Raw genomic sequence first — 18,898 nt, 5'->3', positions numbered from 1 at the left:
GTAAAATGATCCCAGTTTCAGTGGCAAGGAGATGGAGACTATCAAAGTGTTAATTATTGTTGGAGTGTTGGTCTGCAACCTATGTGTTCAGGCCTGACATAGGTGAGATATGACTGCTCTGCTTATACATGATAGAAGAGTAGAGAAACTGGGTCATCTTAAAGGGACAAGCTAAGGGTAGGCCAGAACCAGAATCTCTGTTTAACTCTCCAGCGCCTTGTGAAAGGGCCCTGGACTAAGTTGCCATTTTTGTACTTCTTTGTTCTCCACAAGTAACCTTGGGCTGCAGTACTTTATCTGTGGCTGGGACAGGGTCAGCTGTGAGAGGTCTGTCTGTCTGTGAAAGGTTGGTCAATGCATTGTCATTTGCACACATCCCAACATATCCATTGGGGATGTGAAACCTGTAGCTTTCCAGATGTTGCTAGATGACAGTTCCCATAATCCCTGACTATGCTAGCTGGGGCTGATGGAAGTTGGAGTCCAACAACATCTGGAGGGCCACAGGTTCCCTACCTGTGTAATACAGGTATATTCTACTACTAGGTTAAGAAGATAATATTTCCCAGTTCTGAGTTAACAGAGTATTCTGTAGTTTCATTGCTTTTATTCATATATGAAATACTGGCTGTTATTACGGACATATTTCAAATGGCTGACAGATTAATAGCACTGTCCTGCATTAATTTATGGAGATTATGATCTTGCATCAACAAAATTATATCTTTGGGCACTTCTTTTTACCTTGGGCCAAATATCAAGTAACTCACAATTTATTATGGTGGCCTGGCACATACAAAACTGCATTTCTTAATAGATTGAATGAATGGGGAAAGCATGTGAAAGTGGCAAAATAAAACATATGCTGTTATGGGGTTTTTTGGAGGGGGCAGATTAAGAGATTCTGAAAAACATTCTTTGTAATACACAAAGCATAAACATAAAGCTCATTTTTCTGGACAAAGGCTAAGCCTTGTTTACCAAAACTGTGATCATATAAATGCAATACAAATCATTTACATATGTTTAGCTATCTTTATTAGTTAATTATTTAGCTATTCAAAAATGGGAGGCGACCACTGTTTAGAATGTACAGGTACCACTGTTTAGAAAATTTGGTGTTAAGTGGCATATAAACTTAAATAACTATCAGAACACTTCCAATGGGAACATTCTGATGTATTGTTCCATCTCTTTGCACCTTTAAGAGCTACACCATCTCTATAATGTACATTAGATTGTCACACTTGAACGTACATGGAGGTTGCATGCTGATTTCTGCACCAAAGGGCTTTCAATATAAGAATGTTGTGATATTTGATGCAGCGTTATCATTGAGAATTAGGACCTAAAGCTTGATGGTGCGTGAAATTTGTTGTGTTGCAAATATTATTTGACATTTGTTTAATTGGGCAAGCTCGTAATGTAGAAATTGCATGGCCCCTGCACAGTAAGGAGGGGACAAACCAGGACTCAAGTAGTGAATGAAAGAAAGAGGGTGGTTAGCAGGTGGTACTAAGGTACGGTAAGATGTCAGTGGTTGAGAAAACATGTTATAATAATATATTGGGATTGTTTTTAGTAAATACATATATACTCTTTATATGGCTTAAAATTTCAAATGTCTGATTTCATGCTCCTCAAGCTTCTGCAGTTATAGCATCTACCAACGGCAAAATGGTGATCATGTTTGTTTAAATGTAACTCATACATTTTTTTTTACGTTTGGCTGACATATGGAAACTTTTAGAATGATGCTTTTTGGTACAACATTAAAGTGAACTTTAATATTGAAAATGGTTATTATCCCCTTTAAAAAAAGAAAAAGAAAGACAAAACAGCTTAAATGAACTGGATAATATATTAGGATTTGTTACCAGAGCTGAAAAAGAGAGGAAAAAGTCACATTACCAGATACTCAGAGTGTATTTCTCACCACTGGTATTGTAGTTGTAGATGTTGAAGAGACCTTGCATGGGATTTTAACAGTCCTGCTTTCTCCCTGAATACACTAATAGAGTAATGCTATTAATACTGACAATTTGTATATGTATATCTGTATTGTATATAAATGGTTGTACAATTATATATGCAAAGACTCTGGGTTGGCTTCACTGGTGCCTCTGCACAGCCCAGACCTTGCTGTGTCCTCACCCCTCTTCCTCCCAGTAAGCAGCAGTGACGTCTTTGGGAAGCTAGCATTGCAGATCCACCTCACCAGGCGAGCAACTTAAATATATTGAACAGTGTTTCCCAACCTTTATGAGTACAGGAGCCCCTTTGTAAGCTCAAAAAAGTTTATGAACCCACCCCCCCTGCTAATTGTAATTTTAGTCTCTGTTAATTTAAAAAATGGTGTGTGGCAAAATCACATCTTCAGATATCCCTTTCCATAGAAAGCTCCCTGCAGACAGGGAGGTGTTGCTTTCTTTTCTTAATGCAAAGGTCCAATCAAATTGGGATCCCCCTCCCCCCACAGTGATGTACAGTCCTGTCTCCAAACACCAGTGAGTTACAGTGTTGGACTAAGAACCAGGTTCAAATCCCCACACAGCCATGAAGCCCACTAGGTGACCTTGGACCAGACACAGTCTCGCCTATCTCACAGGTTTGGTGTAAGGATAAAATGGAAATGGGAAGGACCAGGACACCACCTTGAGCAGCATGGAGGAAAGGTGGGATATAAATGCAATCGTTATTAAATAAATAAATACATTTCAGCTGCAGTGTGTGGACCCCAGCCTCAGCCAACCTGCTGAGCTTTTAAAAAATCATCATCATAATCAAGAAGCAGCAATGTGGTAGTGGTAGGGATGCTAGATTGTGAAGACAAAAGGATGGATAAATTGAGGAGGAGGTTAGTGCTACTAGGCCTCAGGATGATCATCAGAACTGATGACTTGGTTAGTGTGCACTTGGGGAATGAGAGTGGAGCAGAAGACAGATCAGTGCACACACGCACACAAACACACCTGTCCCTCCTGCAAGCATCTGCAGGCGTGCATGCATTTGGGCATGTGGGAAGCCCTCAACTGCTGCAGTATCTTGGAGAAAGAGGTTGGGGGGGCAGAATATAGGTGGAAGAAAGGAGGGACCCTGGTACACACACTTAGCCTCAGAGATGGGGGGTGAGCAAGTCCTGAGCTTCCTCACTGCTCCTTGTGTCCGCCTGTGCCGAAGGCGAAATCTGGGTGGCCTTGCAAATAAGAATAATTTTTTTAAAGAGTTGGCAGTGAAGCAGGAGTCAAGAAAGGCAGGACGAAAGGGGGAAAGCAGCCTTTCCTTGCAGCCTTGCTTCTTTTTTGCATCACAAAAAGCCCTCTCCTCTCATTCTGAGTAAGGGCATTGTCAGCAGTGAAAGTGTGAGGAGATGGGAGTCGGGATAGTAATCCCCTCTTCTTTCTGATAGCACCTCCCTCAGCCTCCTTTGGCATCTGCCATATGTGGTATAGGCAGATGCCTGCCCTCAGCGCACCTGAAAGACACTCTAGCACTTCAGCAAAGTCCTCCCCTCTCGTTTGAAGCAAGGAAGAGGTGTCGTCTGTAGCAGCAGTGGGGAGCAGACAGAGTTCAGGGAGTGAAGACTTTTTTTTAAAAAAAGTTAATAAATAATTCATTTCTTTACTGTTCAGATATTGTAATACCTGGTGGTTATAGAGTTCACTGGAAACCCTATTACTGTAGACAAAGACAGGAGCTTTGTACTAAAAAAAAGTCTGAAGTTAGAATTATAGAAAATTAATAAAATGACAACAACAATGCAGAGCACAATTGCACAGGCTTGCATTATTATTATTCAGTTGGAGTTCACTCCTTTTACAATGTACTGGACTTTAGCCTAAATCAGTATGTTCTGGTATATGTTGACTTGGATCCTAGGTCAGTATGATCCGGTATACATTAGCCTGGGTCCTAACTTTCCTTGCAGGAATAGAACAGAGTTCATGCTTACAGAAAGGGCTTTCCTGCTTCTCACTTCTCTCTTGGGGGATCCTTGGGAAAAGGTTGGAAGAGGAGCCATAGATGGAGGTGGGAGTTGATGGAAATCACCCCCTCCTATACATAAACGGAGAAGCAACTTAGGATCCTAGCAATTTTATTACATGATTGTATGCTCTCTTTCTGATCTGATATACACATTTTTCACTTTGACGTTTGTAAATGTCTGACATCACATTTTCTTCATGTTTTAGGTGAGCCAGAATTCAAGTATGTTGGGAACATGCATGGAAATGAAGCTGTTGGAAGGGAGCTTCTCATCTTCTTAGCTCAGTACCTGTGCAATGAATATCAGAAGGGAAATGAAACAATCATCAACTTGATCCACAGCACACGTATCCACATCATGCCATCATTGAATCCAGATGGGTTTGAGAAGGCTGCTTCACAGGTATGTAAACTGTAGCCATTTATCCAAATATTTACATCAATACAATTTACTTAGGAAGCCATGCCTTTTTAAATACAGTTCAAATACAGTTATTAGTGGTATGCAGGTTTGAACTGAATAGCTAAAATCATCACTGACATTAAACTGCAGTGCCCAGAATTTTTTTGGTGGGGGATGTGCTCCCACAGGAGGCAGTGATGATCACCAACTTGGATGGCTTTAACAGAGGATTAGACAGAATCATGGAGGAAAGAGCTACCAATGGCTACTTGCCATGATGCCTATGCTCTGCTTCCATGGTCAGATGCATTATGCTTCTGAATCCCAGTTGCTGGAAACAACAGATGGGAGAGTGCTCTTGTGATTAGGTCCTGCTTAGATGGGCCACTGGCCTGATCCAGCAGGCTCTTCTTATGTTCTTATATTCCCACCCTGACAGTGACCACTCTGAGACCTCTTCTGCTTTAACTGTGTAACAGTATCTATGCTCTCATACTATTCTCTGGGTGTCATAGGTGAAAGGCCACTTACGCAGTACTGTGCCTCAGTGGCTACAACACTACAAACATTTTGTGTGCAGTGAGCCTTTGTTGTCATCGTGCTAGATGTTACCTCATTTTCTCTGATATAAGTGACTGTTGGCATTTTCCATGTAGTAGTATCCATGCAGCACTTTGCATTTTTCATCTACCTTCCTTCTCTTCCAGCTGCATTAAGTATGCAGTTAGAGCTATTTCAAAGTCACTTGCTTAACGTGAGCCACAGTCATCTTTATTACTAAGCTGAAATGCTAAGAAATTATTGATTAGAGTTGTTCAGTGTGGGAGCACCCTCTGGTGGCTCCAAGTAGCCTTTTCTCATGAGCATCTTGCATTTAAACATGAATTGGCCCAAAGGAAAGCTTTTCTTTTTGATATTTGCCCTGTATTTCTTTTTCTAGGGACCACCATTGTTACTAAGACTTTGATCAATAAATAGTAGATGTATGTGTCTTTTTCATGTTGACTCATTATTTCTAAATGTCAGGGACTCTTAATTTTATATAGCTGTGGGGAGGGGGATATTAGAATGTCTGCTCTCTTTTTTTACTTATATAGTGTTCAATATCTACTATATATTCTGGAAAATTATGTATTTGCTATGCATTTGGATACCTCTTAAGATATAATAACCACATTTTGCATTATGGTTCCTGAGATCAGGGAACAAATTTTCATCTGTGTTTGGATACATTTGGATGCATTTCTGAAAGAAGATGGCAGAGTGAACCTTCTAAAACTGCACTGATTTTTACCACTGATTTCAAAACCCTGTACTGATATTTTGGTTTCTTAGAATTTTTGGTTTCTTAGAATTCCTGAGCAGTGCTGGGTACAAGGCTGCTATTAAGTTATGTTTTGGGTTAATTTTGGTATAGTCAATGCATTTGCTGGTGCTTTATGAGCTGTGATTACTAAAAGCACAATCTTCATGTTTGGTACCAATTCACAAGCATGTGTTCATTACTCCTTGACCTCTGTGTGAATCAGCAATCACAGGTTAAGCACCACACATAGAACTCATTTATCACCCGAAGTAAACTCAAATATAACTGTGTCAGTGGAGATCATGCCAGTCATAAGGTGATGAATATGCATGCATTAAATCAGCTTTAAGGATTGATATACCTCTGAGAACCTGGTGCAAATGTTGCCAAATGTTTCCAGTATGCCCAGCTTTTGCGTTTTTCTGAGAATCTTTCAAGTATTGTCAGAAAATACAGTGATGAGCTAAATGGGCCATTTCTCAGAATCCATCATGGCAACTGTCCTGTACTATGAAATGACAACATCAGTGTGATTTTCTAATAATCATAATTCCTTCTTTTCCCAATCCCTTCTTCTTTTTAGCCTGGTGAACTCAAAGACTGGTTTGTTGGCCGAAGTAATGCCCAGGGAATAGACTTAAACCGAAATTTCCCTGATCTGGATAGAATAGTCTATGTCCATGAGAGAGAAGGTGGTCCAAATAATCACTTACTGAAAAGCCTGAAGAAAGCTGTGGATCAGAACCCAAAGGTAAACAATTGTATTTTCCATCAACCTTTTAGACTGTCATGTTCAGAGAGTTCTATATATTCTTTAAATCAGGCATAAAATATAATCATGGGCACCTGAACATTTAATTAATAAATAAAGTGGAATTGAGACAGCATGATATACTGATTCAGTTTTTCAGATATAGAGTTTTATCTTCTTGAATACGACCCTTTTTTGTCTTCTTTTATGTGAGAGTTTTCTGCCTTTGATTCTAGAATCTCTATCCTTTTGTCTATGCGGCTGCTGATTTATTTGGGCAAATTAGTCAAAAGCAAGGTGAAATCTAAAGGTTATACAAAACCTGGTTAAGGTTGTTGTTGTTGTTAAGTTTAAGAGGAAAAAGCTTGGGGGTTTTCTCTGGACTAGGAATGCTGAAAAGGCAGGTAGGCAGGCAGGACCAGGCAGGCAGGCAGGACTAGGAATTTAGGACAGGGAGGCAGTCTGGAAAAGGGCTTCAAGGCATGCTGGTGTTCACTTCCGTTTCACTTTTTTTTTAAAAGAGCCAGATGAGTGTTTTTGTGCTAGAATACAACAGAAGGCCTCAAACATATTCTTAACACATTGTTTGTTTCTTTGTTTTGGTATTTATAGGGCACTTTCCCATGGGAAGGTCCTCCAAGTGGTTTACAGTACAAATAAAATAAAAATCCAGTTAACACAATAATAAAACAACAAAAGCAGAGAATACACAGAACAGTAAAATTAGACAGCAGTGAATACCAAGGATCCAGAACAAAAGCTTAAAATTGCTCAAGGCTAAAGGCCTGACAGGCTTTGGGCCACCTGATGAAATGCCTGCCAAGTGACACCCACCCTTTCTCCCCTCCAGATTGAAGCTTCTTCTTTTTAGACATTTCCTGGAGATCTGGGTCTCTCCTGAACATCCAGTTTGGCCTTGGAGAAGGAAGCAGAGGCCCTCTATGGGCTGCTTTATATACATATTGCATGACACTGAGGCTTAACTCCAACAGAGAGTTAAGCTGTTGTAGCCCATTGATATTAATGGGCTGAAGCATGCCTAACTCTGTGTTGGATGTAGGCCTAAGTGTATACTCATTGAGGATCTATCAACTTCTATCATGCACATATTTGTAAACCCTTGCGTACTTAGTCATACATTACATCAAAACATTTTATGGGTACATCATGAACATACAATGTGTGAAGCAGGCCTGCCTAATTCAGTTTTCACAAGATTTAGACCAATGTGAAGTCATGGAAGTTGATGAACTATTCTAATCTAACATTACTCTAAACAAAAAATATATGATGGTGCTTATTACACAGTATTAGCCAAGTGGCTTTAAAAAGCTGATAAATAACACATTTTTATTCTTCCACAGCTTGCACCTGAAACAAAAAGTGTAATTCACTGGATTATGGATATCCCCTTTGTGCTGTCAGCCAACCTTCATGGTGGAGACCTTGTGGCAAATTACCCATATGATGAGACTCGCACTGGTATGTGCCATACACAGTCCCATTCATTTCAAAGGCATTATTTATTTATTTTTATTTATTTTGTTCAATTTATATACCGCCCACAGCCCGAAGGCTCTCAGGGCGGTGAACAGCATAGGATAAAATACAATAACATCACAAGAACAATAGAACATAAATATAAACAATAAATAACCTCATATACATTAAAAGCTTAAAAGGTAGATTAAAATGCCTAGGAGAATAAAAAGGTTTTCACCTGGCGCCGAAAAGATAGAAGTGTAGGCGCCAGGCGGACCTCATCGGGGAGACTGTTCCATAATTCGGGGGCAGCCACTGAAAAGGCCCTAGATCTTGTTACGACCCTCCGAGCCTCTCTGTGATTCGGAACTCGGAGGAGGGCCTTAGATGTTGAACGTAGTGAGCGGGTAGGTTTGTATTGGGAGAGGCGTTCCGCCAGGTACTGTGGTCCCGCACTGTGTAAGGCTTTATAAGTCAAAACTAGCACTTTGAATCTAGCCCGGAAACAAATAGGCAGCCAGTGCAAACGCGCCAGAACAGGTGTAATATGCCCAGACTGCCTAGTCTTCGTCAGCAGTCTGGCTGCAGCGTTTTGCACTAACTGAAGTTTCCGGACTGTCTTCAAAGGCAGCCCCACGTAGAGCGCATTGCAGTAATCCAGTCTAGAGGTTACCAGAGTGTGCACAACTGAGGCGAGGTCATCGCTTTCCAGATAGGGACGTAGCTGGGCTACCAACCAAAGGTGGTAGAACGCATTCCATGCCACCGAGGTCACCTGCGCCTCGAGAGACAGGAATGGATCAAAAAGAACCCCCAAGCTACGAACCTGTTCCTTCAGGGGGAGTGTAACCCCATCTAGAACAGGTTGAACATCCACCATCTGGTCAGAGAAAGCACTCACCAACAGTGTCTCGGTCTTGTCAGGATTGAGCCTCAGTTTATTAGCTCTCATCCAGTCCATTATCGCGGCCAGGCAGCGGTTCAGCACATCAACAGCCTCACCTGAAGAAGATGAAAAGGAGAAATAGAGTTGCATGTCATCAGCATACTGGTGACAACACACTCCAAAACTCCTGATGACCGCACCCAGCAGCTTCATGTAGATGTTAAAAAGCATAGGGGACAAGACCGATCCCTGCGGGACTCCACAATGGAGAGTCCAGGGTATCGATGCATGCTCCCCAAGCCCTACCCTCTGGAGATGATCCACCAAGTAGGAGCGGAGCCACCGCCAAGCAGTACCTCCAACTCTGTGAGCCTCTCCAGAAGGATACCATGGTTGATGGTATCAAAAGCAGCTGAGAGATCAAGGAGAATCAACAGCGTAACACTCCCTCTGTCCCTCTCCCAACATAGGTCATCATACAGGGCAACCAAGGCTGTTTCAGTGCCAAAACCGGGCCTAAAACCAGATTGAAACGGATCTAGATAATCAGTGTCATCCAAGAGCACCTGGAGCTGGCTGGCAACCACTCGTTCTAAGACCTTGCCCAGGAATGGAACATTCGCTACCGGTCTATAGTTGTTCAAATTATCTGGGTCCAGGGAAGGTTTCTTCAGGAGTGGTCTCACTACTGCCTCTTTTAAGCAACTAGGGACCACTCCGTCTCTCAAGGAGGCATTTATCACTTCCCTGGCCCAGCCGGCTGTTCCATCCCTGCCAGCTTTCACTAGCCAAGAGGGGCAAGGATCCAGTACAAAGGTGGTTGCACGCACCAGTCCAAGCACCTTGTCAACGTCCTCAAGCTGTACCAACTGAAACTCATCCAATAAATGAGGACAAGACCGTGTTCCGGATACCTCATTAGATTCAACTGCCATAATACTGGAGTCTAAGTCCCGGCGGATGCAAGAGATTTTATCTTGGAAGTGCCCAGCGAACTCGTTACAGCGGGATTCAGAAGGTACTATAATATCCTGAGGGCTAGAATGTAAAAGCCCTCGGACAATTTTAAAGAGCTCCGCTGGGCGGTTGAGAGCTGATTTAATAGTGGCAGCGAAATGTCGCTTTTTCGCTGCCCTCACTGCTTCTGTATAGAGTTTGGTGGAGGCACTCACCAAGGCGTAATTGCATCCGTCGGGAGTACGCCTCCATCTGCACTCAAGCCTTCTCCTCTCTTGCTTCATCGCTCTCAGCTCCGGGGTATACCACGGGGCTGCATGAGCTCTGCATGGGATAGGGCGTGCAGGAGCGATCGTGTCCACAGCCCGGGTCATTTCCGTATTCCACAGTTCGACCAGGGCTTCGACAGGAGCACCTGTCTTATCAGCCGGAAAATCCCCCAGAGCCCTTTGGAAACCCAAAGGATCCATTAGTCTCCGAGGTCGGACCAACTTAATGGGTCCTCCACCCTTGCGGAGGGAAAGGGTGGCTGTAAGCCTAAACTTCAACAAGCGGTGATCTTTCCATGACAATGGGGTCGATAAAAAACTCCCCACCTCCAGATCACCATCTCCATGTCCAGTGGCAAAGATCAAATCAAGAGTGTGCCCCGACACATGTGTAGGGCCAGTGGCAAATTGAGACAGCCCCATGGTTGCCATGGAGGCCATGAAGTCCTGAGCTGCCCCAGATAAAGCAGCCTCGGCATGGATGTTGAAGTCTCCCAGTACTAATAGTCTGGGGGACCTCAACAGTACCTCCGAGACTACCTCTGACAGCTCAGTTAGGGAAGCTGTTGTGCAGCAGGGTGGACGGTACACCAACATAATTCCCAGTCTGTCTCTTTGACCCAGCACAAGGTGGAGACATTCCAGGCCAGTCGTCACCTGGACAGGGTGCCTGATGAGCGAGAGAGAACTCCTATAGGCCACAGCCACCCCACCTTCCCGACCCTCGGATCTGCCACAGTGCTGAACCGTATACCCAGGTGGGCAGAGCTGGGAAAGAGCAACTCCTCCCTGATCACCCACCCAGGTCTCGGTTATGCATGCCAGGTCGGCCCCCTCATCAGCAATTAAGTCATGGACGAGGGAGATCTTATTATGTACTGACCTGGCATTTAAAAGCAGCACTTGGAGATCCGAGGGCTGGCTGATAGGACAACCAACAGTCCTGCGGGTGTGAGAAGGACCGGAACAAGGTACAGACACAACTTGTCTGAGACGAGTTCCCCTTACCTGGCATGTTCTTCTCACATCACCATACCTCCCATTACCCGTCACTACGTTGATTGGGGCCCCCGAAAGTCCCCCCGGTCGAACTCTCTCTCCCAGGCACATGACAAAACACACATAAATACACACTCATGCACTCACACACTCACTCAATCCCATTCACACCAAACCCAAACCACAAATCAGCCACACAAAAACCCAGACAACACAGTCATACAGTTCATACAATAACTCAAACTCATCCACACCAGACAATCACAGCTAAAACAACAGCGGCAGACATCAAAGCATCCAACATTCAGGCATGTGGGCCAGCAGTGTCTGTCTTGGGCCGATCGACAGCCAAGCAGCAGCGGCGGCGACGACTACAGCGGTAACCACACCCGAGCAGAAGCAAATAACAGCGGCAACGGTGGCGCACCTCAGAAGAGATAGCAGCAGCGACCAGGCCTCGTTGATTCACGCCCAAGCAGATGATGATAAATGACAACAGCGGGCGCGACGACAATGACAGCAACAGCATCCACATCCGTGCACACAACAGCGCCCACTCGAGCAGTAATGACACAGCACCAGTCTTGCACTCCGGGGCAGCCCAGTGGCGGCAACAGGGGCTTCCATGTCCCAGGCAGTAGCCCCGACCCGTCCCGCAACGCCACAGAAATCAGCTGCAGCAATGGCCGTGCCCGGATTGATGGCAGCGGCAGCAGCCAAAATCCGAAGCCGCGGCGCCACAGCGCCCAAGGCCGCAATGACGCTCGGACTCGGGTTCCGGCAAGCCGCAACAGCGGGAAAGAACTAAAAAGCAGGGAGCAGGAAGCAGAACGCAGGAAGCCCCCCACCTTCCAGCGGCTCCGGACAACTCCCAGAGCAGGCGATATGGTGAGGCCGCCTCCTCGCTGCCTCCTGGATCTTCTTCCAGATGTGAAATGTGCCATCATTTTGGAGCTGTAGAAAGTGTGTTTTCTAAAGTCTCTGGCAGGGTGTAAAGTGTTCAGAATGTTATTTCTAAATGGCACTGGCAGCTGATTGAACTACTCTATGGGGTGAAAAAGGGAATTCCTATTCTTACCTGTAGGTCCTGGGAGGCAGCAGTGGAGAATAGGGAACCTCATTTAGCACCATGAAAAGACATGGTTGCTGATTGGATAGGCATCTCTGACATGAATTGCTGATGTCACTGACCACTACTTGGTTGGAATAAGTAGAATACACAATGGTCTTGTATGGTTTTAATGCTAAACTATGGTTTAATGTTGGATGAATCTGAGGCTCAGGTTTGTATGCTCTTTTCTTTCCTCTCCTCTATATGGCTACAAAAAGGAGATACAAAGCTTTTGCTTCTGTTTTTTACTAATCATAGTTTAGTGTTATGTCCCAAGCTGGACAAACTGTGGTCTTAACTATGGCCTACTGAAATGAGCCAACTTCAAACCATGGCTTATGAAACTGGCTTGTTTCAATAAAGCATAGTTAAGATTAACCATAGTTGAGAGTTCAGACATAATGCTAAACTGTGGTTAATCATAAACAAAAGGAAACACTTCCAGTCTCTTCATCCAGGCTATACTGGAGGAGGAGAGGAAGGAAGAGTGCACAAGTGCAAGGCTCATGCACATAACAAGAAATCATAGTTTTTCATTATGCCAAAATCGAGTCTTCTAATGGTCACCCTTTAAACTTTCTGTTATCCCAGGCAGTGTTGCAGCAAATCCAGATTTGTTTTCAAATCTATAATTTATAGAGAGCTGCAACCAATGCTGGCTCTTTGGCGAGTATATCTCCATAATATATGTATAGCCTCATTCACACACTACATTTTAAGTGTACTTTAAAATATCTTGTCTAGTCCTTATGAAATGTAAACGTGTAAATGCATTTACTGACCCTAAGTATTGGCAGCTAAATGACGTATGTCTTATAACTTGCAGAAGGCTACACTGTGTTCTACAGACTCATACATTTATGCTTCAATTAAGAATCTTTAAATTTAACTGTGGAAATAAAAATAATCTAGTTTGGTTCTGATCAACTTCAGGTAGCAATCTCAGGATATATTGTATCTTGTAAAGTGATCTTTGTAAATTAGAATCTTGCTCACTTAATTTTACCTGCAATGTGCTTGCCTATTTTGTACATGTGATGTGTTGTATTTATTTAAAAACAAATACAAGTAATGCCAGTTTTAACTGTCTTTGGCTTTGTACTGGTGATGATTTTATTGTATTGAAATGTTATATTGAACTTGTATTTTTTATTGTAAACAGCTCTGAGGGTTTTTTTAATGGAAAGCTGTCTAAAAGTGCTTGTAAATAATAAAATGCATTCAGCCTTCTTTCTGTGTAACTCCTGTCTCTCCCCCCACCACATAATAGGTACTCCAGGCAAAAACAACAGACACAGACTCTAAAGTTGTTCTATCTGTTGCTTTACATGTTTTTGGTTTTATTTCCCTAGGTAGTGCACATGAATACAGCTCTTGCCCAGATGATGCTATTTTCCAAAGCTTAGCTCGAAGCTATTCATCCTTTAATCCAGCCATGTCTGACCCAAACAGGCCACCGTGTCGCAAGAATGATGACGACAGCAGTTTCATAGATGGAACAACCAATGGTGGTGCTTGGTATAGTGTTCCAGGAGGTTTGTGCTAATCCATTATGATATTATAGGGATTTATTTATTGTAGAGAATATCAGTTGCTAGTGGCTGCTGTTGCTGATGCAGCTACTACCACTTAACATTTAAATAATGTTAACAATGTGTTAAGGACTGCACATAATATAGAAGTGACACAATCCCTGCTCACATCCATGCATGAAAAGCACAATTCTCTTTAACAGAAGCTGGTGAGGTCATTCACAGGTGGGAATTGCCAGCTACTGTTGCGAGGTAATTGCATAGAGATGGGAAAGCTTGCCTTTACCAGTCACCATAAGGAGTCAGTAATGGAGGCAGAAGCATCTTGGTCAGCACTGTGCAAGTGGCTGCTGATTGGCTAGATGCCCCTGTCATGGAGACAGACTGCTGACATTAGCAGCGGTCTCAGCAGCTAGCAGCCATGCACTTGCACTGTGCTGACTGAGATGTCCCTTTGCCTCTACTCTTGCCGCCCAACTGTTATTGATAAGGATAGGTTTCACCCCCTATACACACATACACCAACACACTTGAAGGGACAAGTGCTTCCCATCAGAAAATCAACTTGCCCGTCACTATTTGTTCCCTTAACTGTAGCTAAAAATGCAATCTTCTATTGTTTTCCCTTCACTTATACAAGTCTAACTTGGCACAGTATATACTATTGTTCAAAGATCACATGTGAACAGCTCTTTAGAGATAAATGTGTTTTCTGAAAGCTCGTCTTTCAAATGTGATGGGAGCAGCAGGCATCTGGTAATAATAAGTGCCCTGGACCCATGATAGTCAGTGGGAGTTGTACTGACAGTTGCCCACCTTGCTGTTTCTCGTATCTACTACTAAAGTATCCTGTAAGATAGTAATCTGATATGGGTGGATGCCCATCAGTCAAGAAATGCGTAGAGATAACCCCTGCCACACACATAAAAAGAGAGGTTAAAATGTAAGCAGAGATAGGATGTAAAGGACAGATATAGCATACTGTGGAGGAGGAGGTGGGGCAACTATGCGTATACTGATTAAATGTAAAATTGGAAAGATGCAAAGGAGGACAGGGCTCCTGTGCCTTGAAATAGTTCGGCAGAAGAACATATTTCAACAAGGGCAGCTTTTCTCAGCGCTGCTCTCACCTGCTGAATTTTCCTCTTCTACTCAACTCTTGAAGGCATAGAAGTGATGGCCCCCATTACAGCTGGTCACCTTGCATGTGTAAATGTACATGAATTAAATAGTCAATCTTTTTTAAGACACATAATGGCCATACGTTGGAAGGGGGTGTTATACCTTTAAACGCTCCTGAACATTGGTAGTCTCTAATCCCATGAAGCCTCCAGAAATGCAGGATTAAGAGGCTCTAATCTGGTTTTCCTATCAGTACAGAAACTGCAAGAAGATTATCTTGCCCTGCAAACAGCTGGGCTGCATTTTCGGTCCCATTGGTTATAGCCCTACATGTTAGTTACTTAAGTCCCCTTGAAGTCAGTTGGAGATAACCTGCAGGGCTGCAGCCTTTGCTTTTAAAGTGCTGTCACCCTAGTCTAGAACTGTTGTAGCTTTTGCTCATTTTAATTCAATTCATATTGTTGGACATCTAACCAGCATTCATGGCACAGGTTTACTATGGGAAAGGGAGGTTTACCTTGTGCCTAGAAAATACAAAGGGAAACAAGATGTCTAACGGTCAGTGCTGTGGCAGATGATGGCATTAGCAGGAATTTGATAAAGTAGGATCAATATGTGATGTCTACGGCTGCAATCTTAACCCTATTTACCTGGGAGTAAACACCTTTGAATACAATAGGGCAATACTAACTAGGCATGGTTAGGATTGCACTGTAATTTGCATTGCATACATTTATGCAAAATGTATTTGCAGTGAATTACATCACTACTGTCACATTTTTCTCAAGCTCTGTTTAGAAAAACAGGCAAAAATGTTAATTTGTTAAATGCCTTTTTTGTGAAAATAAACCTCTGGCACATTATACACTGGCAAATATAGTTTGCCTAAATGTGTTATGGGCCAGAGCCCAGTTTGCTGGATATATCAGTCTTTAAGATATTGCAGGATATTTAGTTGCCACATTTATAAGATTTGGTAGATAGGAAAAAATGATGTGGATGTGTCCCTCTAGGGCAGGTTGTACTCCAGATGTTGGTTGTACTTCAACTCCATTAGGCTCATCCAACATTACCAATGGTCAGAATGGAATGATTGGAGTTGCAGTCCAGCCATATTTGGAGGGCTACGGGCTCCCCATTCCTACCCTAGGGTGAGTTCCCTCCCTCTTCCCTCCTTCAATAAAAATTGTTCCAATGATACAAAATGGTCACTGATTCTCCATAGTATTGCCTGTATGAGCGGTTTACTTGTGAGAACAGTGTAACATATAAAAAAACATGCATGTTAGTTTGTTCCTTTCATTAAATGAAAAATCACAACCATCATTTTGTTTCATGGGAAGCAATTCACTCTGGCAAACAAAAGGCAAGATGTAACGTGCCAATTTATTCTTTCAAGGAGGTTGTGGCTAAAATCTGGAGATGTGAATGTATAGCTGTCATATTTGACATCACTGGTCATCTTTTCAAGGAGGCCCCCACCCCCTAAATTTAGGCTTACCTTCATTCCTCTTCTGTTCTTCACCCTAGGGGTAAGAGAGAACCTACATTCAGGTCCCCACCTCACCTGTTAGTGTTCACTATGGTAGGCACTATATGAGGCCTTCTAATCCAGCCTTGAGAATTACACATACAGATTATACATACACAATATATGTTTAGTTCCTCATCCAGAAGAGGGTGCATACATGGAAACCTGTATTCGCATTCATTCATCACCCCACTCCTTTTTTTTTTTTATTGGTGAGCATGTGCTTTAGATTGGTTTATAATGTCTTAAACATGTGTGGGCTAGTAATTGTACTGTCGACACATTGGCTCCATCATTTTAAAGTCTCCTCCCCATCATTAACATTGCTACATTGCCTGTGTTTCCTGAACTGCAAGATTAGGATGCAATTCCTGTTTTAAATTATTTCTTGAGGCTTCATTGGCTTTGTTATTATCTGTCATTCATGTGTTTTATTGCACACATAAAAACATGTTTCCTTTTTCATCTGGAAATAATTGAACTACACCTGGAAACTGTTTTTTGCCTGCTGAAAATAGAGCTTTTCAAGCCAAATGTATCCCAAGAGAATATACAGACCGGATGCAATATTAGGTTTGGTACAGTTTTTACACAGAGCTGTGACTGTCAAGATATTCAGTGTATGAAGTTAGCAATTTCAATACATTATGTATCTGACTTGGTTCAACAACCAGATATATAGTGAATTGTTAGCCTGGAAGTTTTGTAAATTGAAGGGCAGCATGAATGCTTCAAGCAATCAAGCAATAAATATTGGCCCTGATTCTCATACATGTATTTATCCTAATGGACTTCAGCTAAAAATTCATATTAATCTGAAAGGGCAAAATTTCTAGAGATTATTGAAGCCACAGAAAAACCATTTTCTCACCTCCTTTTAAAAAATAAAATAAATTGAAATTCTTGAAAAAACTGAAATATATAAACATACTTTAAGAACATAAAATGCATGATGTATAATTTAGCAAGTAAAACTATAGTTTGCTATAGTTGCTAAATTTAAAAATCAGAAATGCCTTTGTTTTATTCAAACAATATTTGCAAGTATTGTTGCAGATAGAGTAGCAAGTTTCTGCAGCCCTCAAGGTACTGCATCTTGATTTTTCCCAGTAAAAATAGTATTTAAAATAGAATGTATAACAGAAAATATCAACACTGAGTTTATAACAGAAAACAACATTGCAGAAGAAAGAAAAAAGAAATATAGTATTGTTTGGATTTAGAAACAGGCCACACCATACATTTATTCCACTATTATTCCACTTTAAACAGTTATGCTTTCCCCCAAAGAATCCTGGGAAGTGTAGAGTTATCTGGGACTGACTGTTAAACCACTCTGCCAATTGTAGCTCTGTGAGAAGAGTAGGAGTCTCCTAACACCTCCCAGCATCCTTCACAAACTACACTTCCCAGGATTCTTTAGAGGAAGCCATGACTGTATAAAGTGGAATAACAGTGGAATAAATGTATGCTGTGAATGCGGCCACAGTCTTCACAGTCAGTGTAATCCAGAAACAGTACAACCCTCAATCCCCAATAACTCTACCGGTGATGGCTTGTGAGTGTGAGGTTGTGGAAGCACTGGCACTGCAGTGCACCCCGGGTGATGGGGTGAGGTCAGGTGAGCTCTGGGTTGGTTATTGTAGGTCCACAGGTGTGCACACACCTGCAGGGCTGCTACCTCCCCCTTGCACTATCCCATTCCAGTGAGTGCAGCATCACCCGGCCAGGAGGATGCCATCCCTCCCCGCCCCTGCCTGTAGGAGATGACAGTAGGATGGTTGTACACACTATAATAAATTATCCCTCTTTCAAACTGTTTCCATTCCAACTCTCTTAAAACTCTCTAGCCTAACAGAATTGGACTGGAATTGTACGTGCAGCATTTCCCAACCTTTTGGTCCCCAGATGTTGTTGTACTGCAATTCCCATCAGCCCCAGCCAGCATGGCCAATGGTCAGGAATGATGGGAATTGTGGTCGAGAAACATCTGGAGACCCCAAAGTTGGGAAAGTCTAGAGGGATTATAATTGGGGTGGGGGTCACATCTCTATGCCCAGGTCTGATGTAGTTTTCTCCTGAATGTGTTACAAGCTTTTAAATCCTTGTTTGCTGAGGACTCTTTGTATCTCCCTGAGAGTGCTCTTTGAAATGAAATTGTATGCTGTTTGTATGAATGTGTGCATGTTGGCAGAAAGTGAAAGACTTTTAGAAATGGAGTGTAGGTGAAATAAGTACTTTGGGGTTACATGGAAACACCTTAAAGTCCTATTTTCATCCCATAGAATGCAACACTTGTCAAATGTCAACCTGTGTGTTAATAATGCAGGTATGCAGGACTTCAACTACCTCAGCAGCAACTGTTTTGAAATCACTGCGGAGCTTAGCTGTGAAAAATTCCCTCCAGAGGAAACTCTGAAGAGTTATTGGGAGGACAACAAGAATTCACTTATCAATTACATTGAGCAGGTAAAAGAAAATTGACAAGAGCCAGCTACTCAGAGTGATATGCAGTCATCTTTGCAGGATGCTTTGGCTGTCTCCTGTTGTTCCCCCACAGTT

General features: G+C 42.5%; 1 protein-coding gene across 1 annotated transcript in view; it reads left to right on the top strand.

The window, feature by feature from the left end:
- CPE (carboxypeptidase E) overlaps positions 1-18,898 on the top strand; it is a 116,701-nt gene that overhangs the window by 88,100 nt on the left and 9,703 nt on the right. The window contains exons 2-6 of the mRNA XM_061584354.1: positions 4,194-4,390; positions 6,280-6,447; positions 7,812-7,929; positions 13,504-13,686; positions 18,666-18,805. Coding sequence (XP_061440338.1) covers positions 4,194-4,390; positions 6,280-6,447; positions 7,812-7,929; positions 13,504-13,686; positions 18,666-18,805 — 806 coding nt within the window. The remainder of the gene's footprint in view (positions 1-4,193; positions 4,391-6,279; positions 6,448-7,811; positions 7,930-13,503; positions 13,687-18,665; positions 18,806-18,898) is intronic.

This window comes from Rhineura floridana, chromosome 9, assembly GCF_030035675.1.
Source record: "Rhineura floridana isolate rRhiFlo1 chromosome 9, rRhiFlo1.hap2, whole genome shotgun sequence".
Taxonomy (NCBI): Eukaryota; Metazoa; Chordata; class Lepidosauria; order Squamata; family Rhineuridae; genus Rhineura; species Rhineura floridana.
This window is presented reverse-complemented; position numbering and strand designations above follow the sequence as displayed.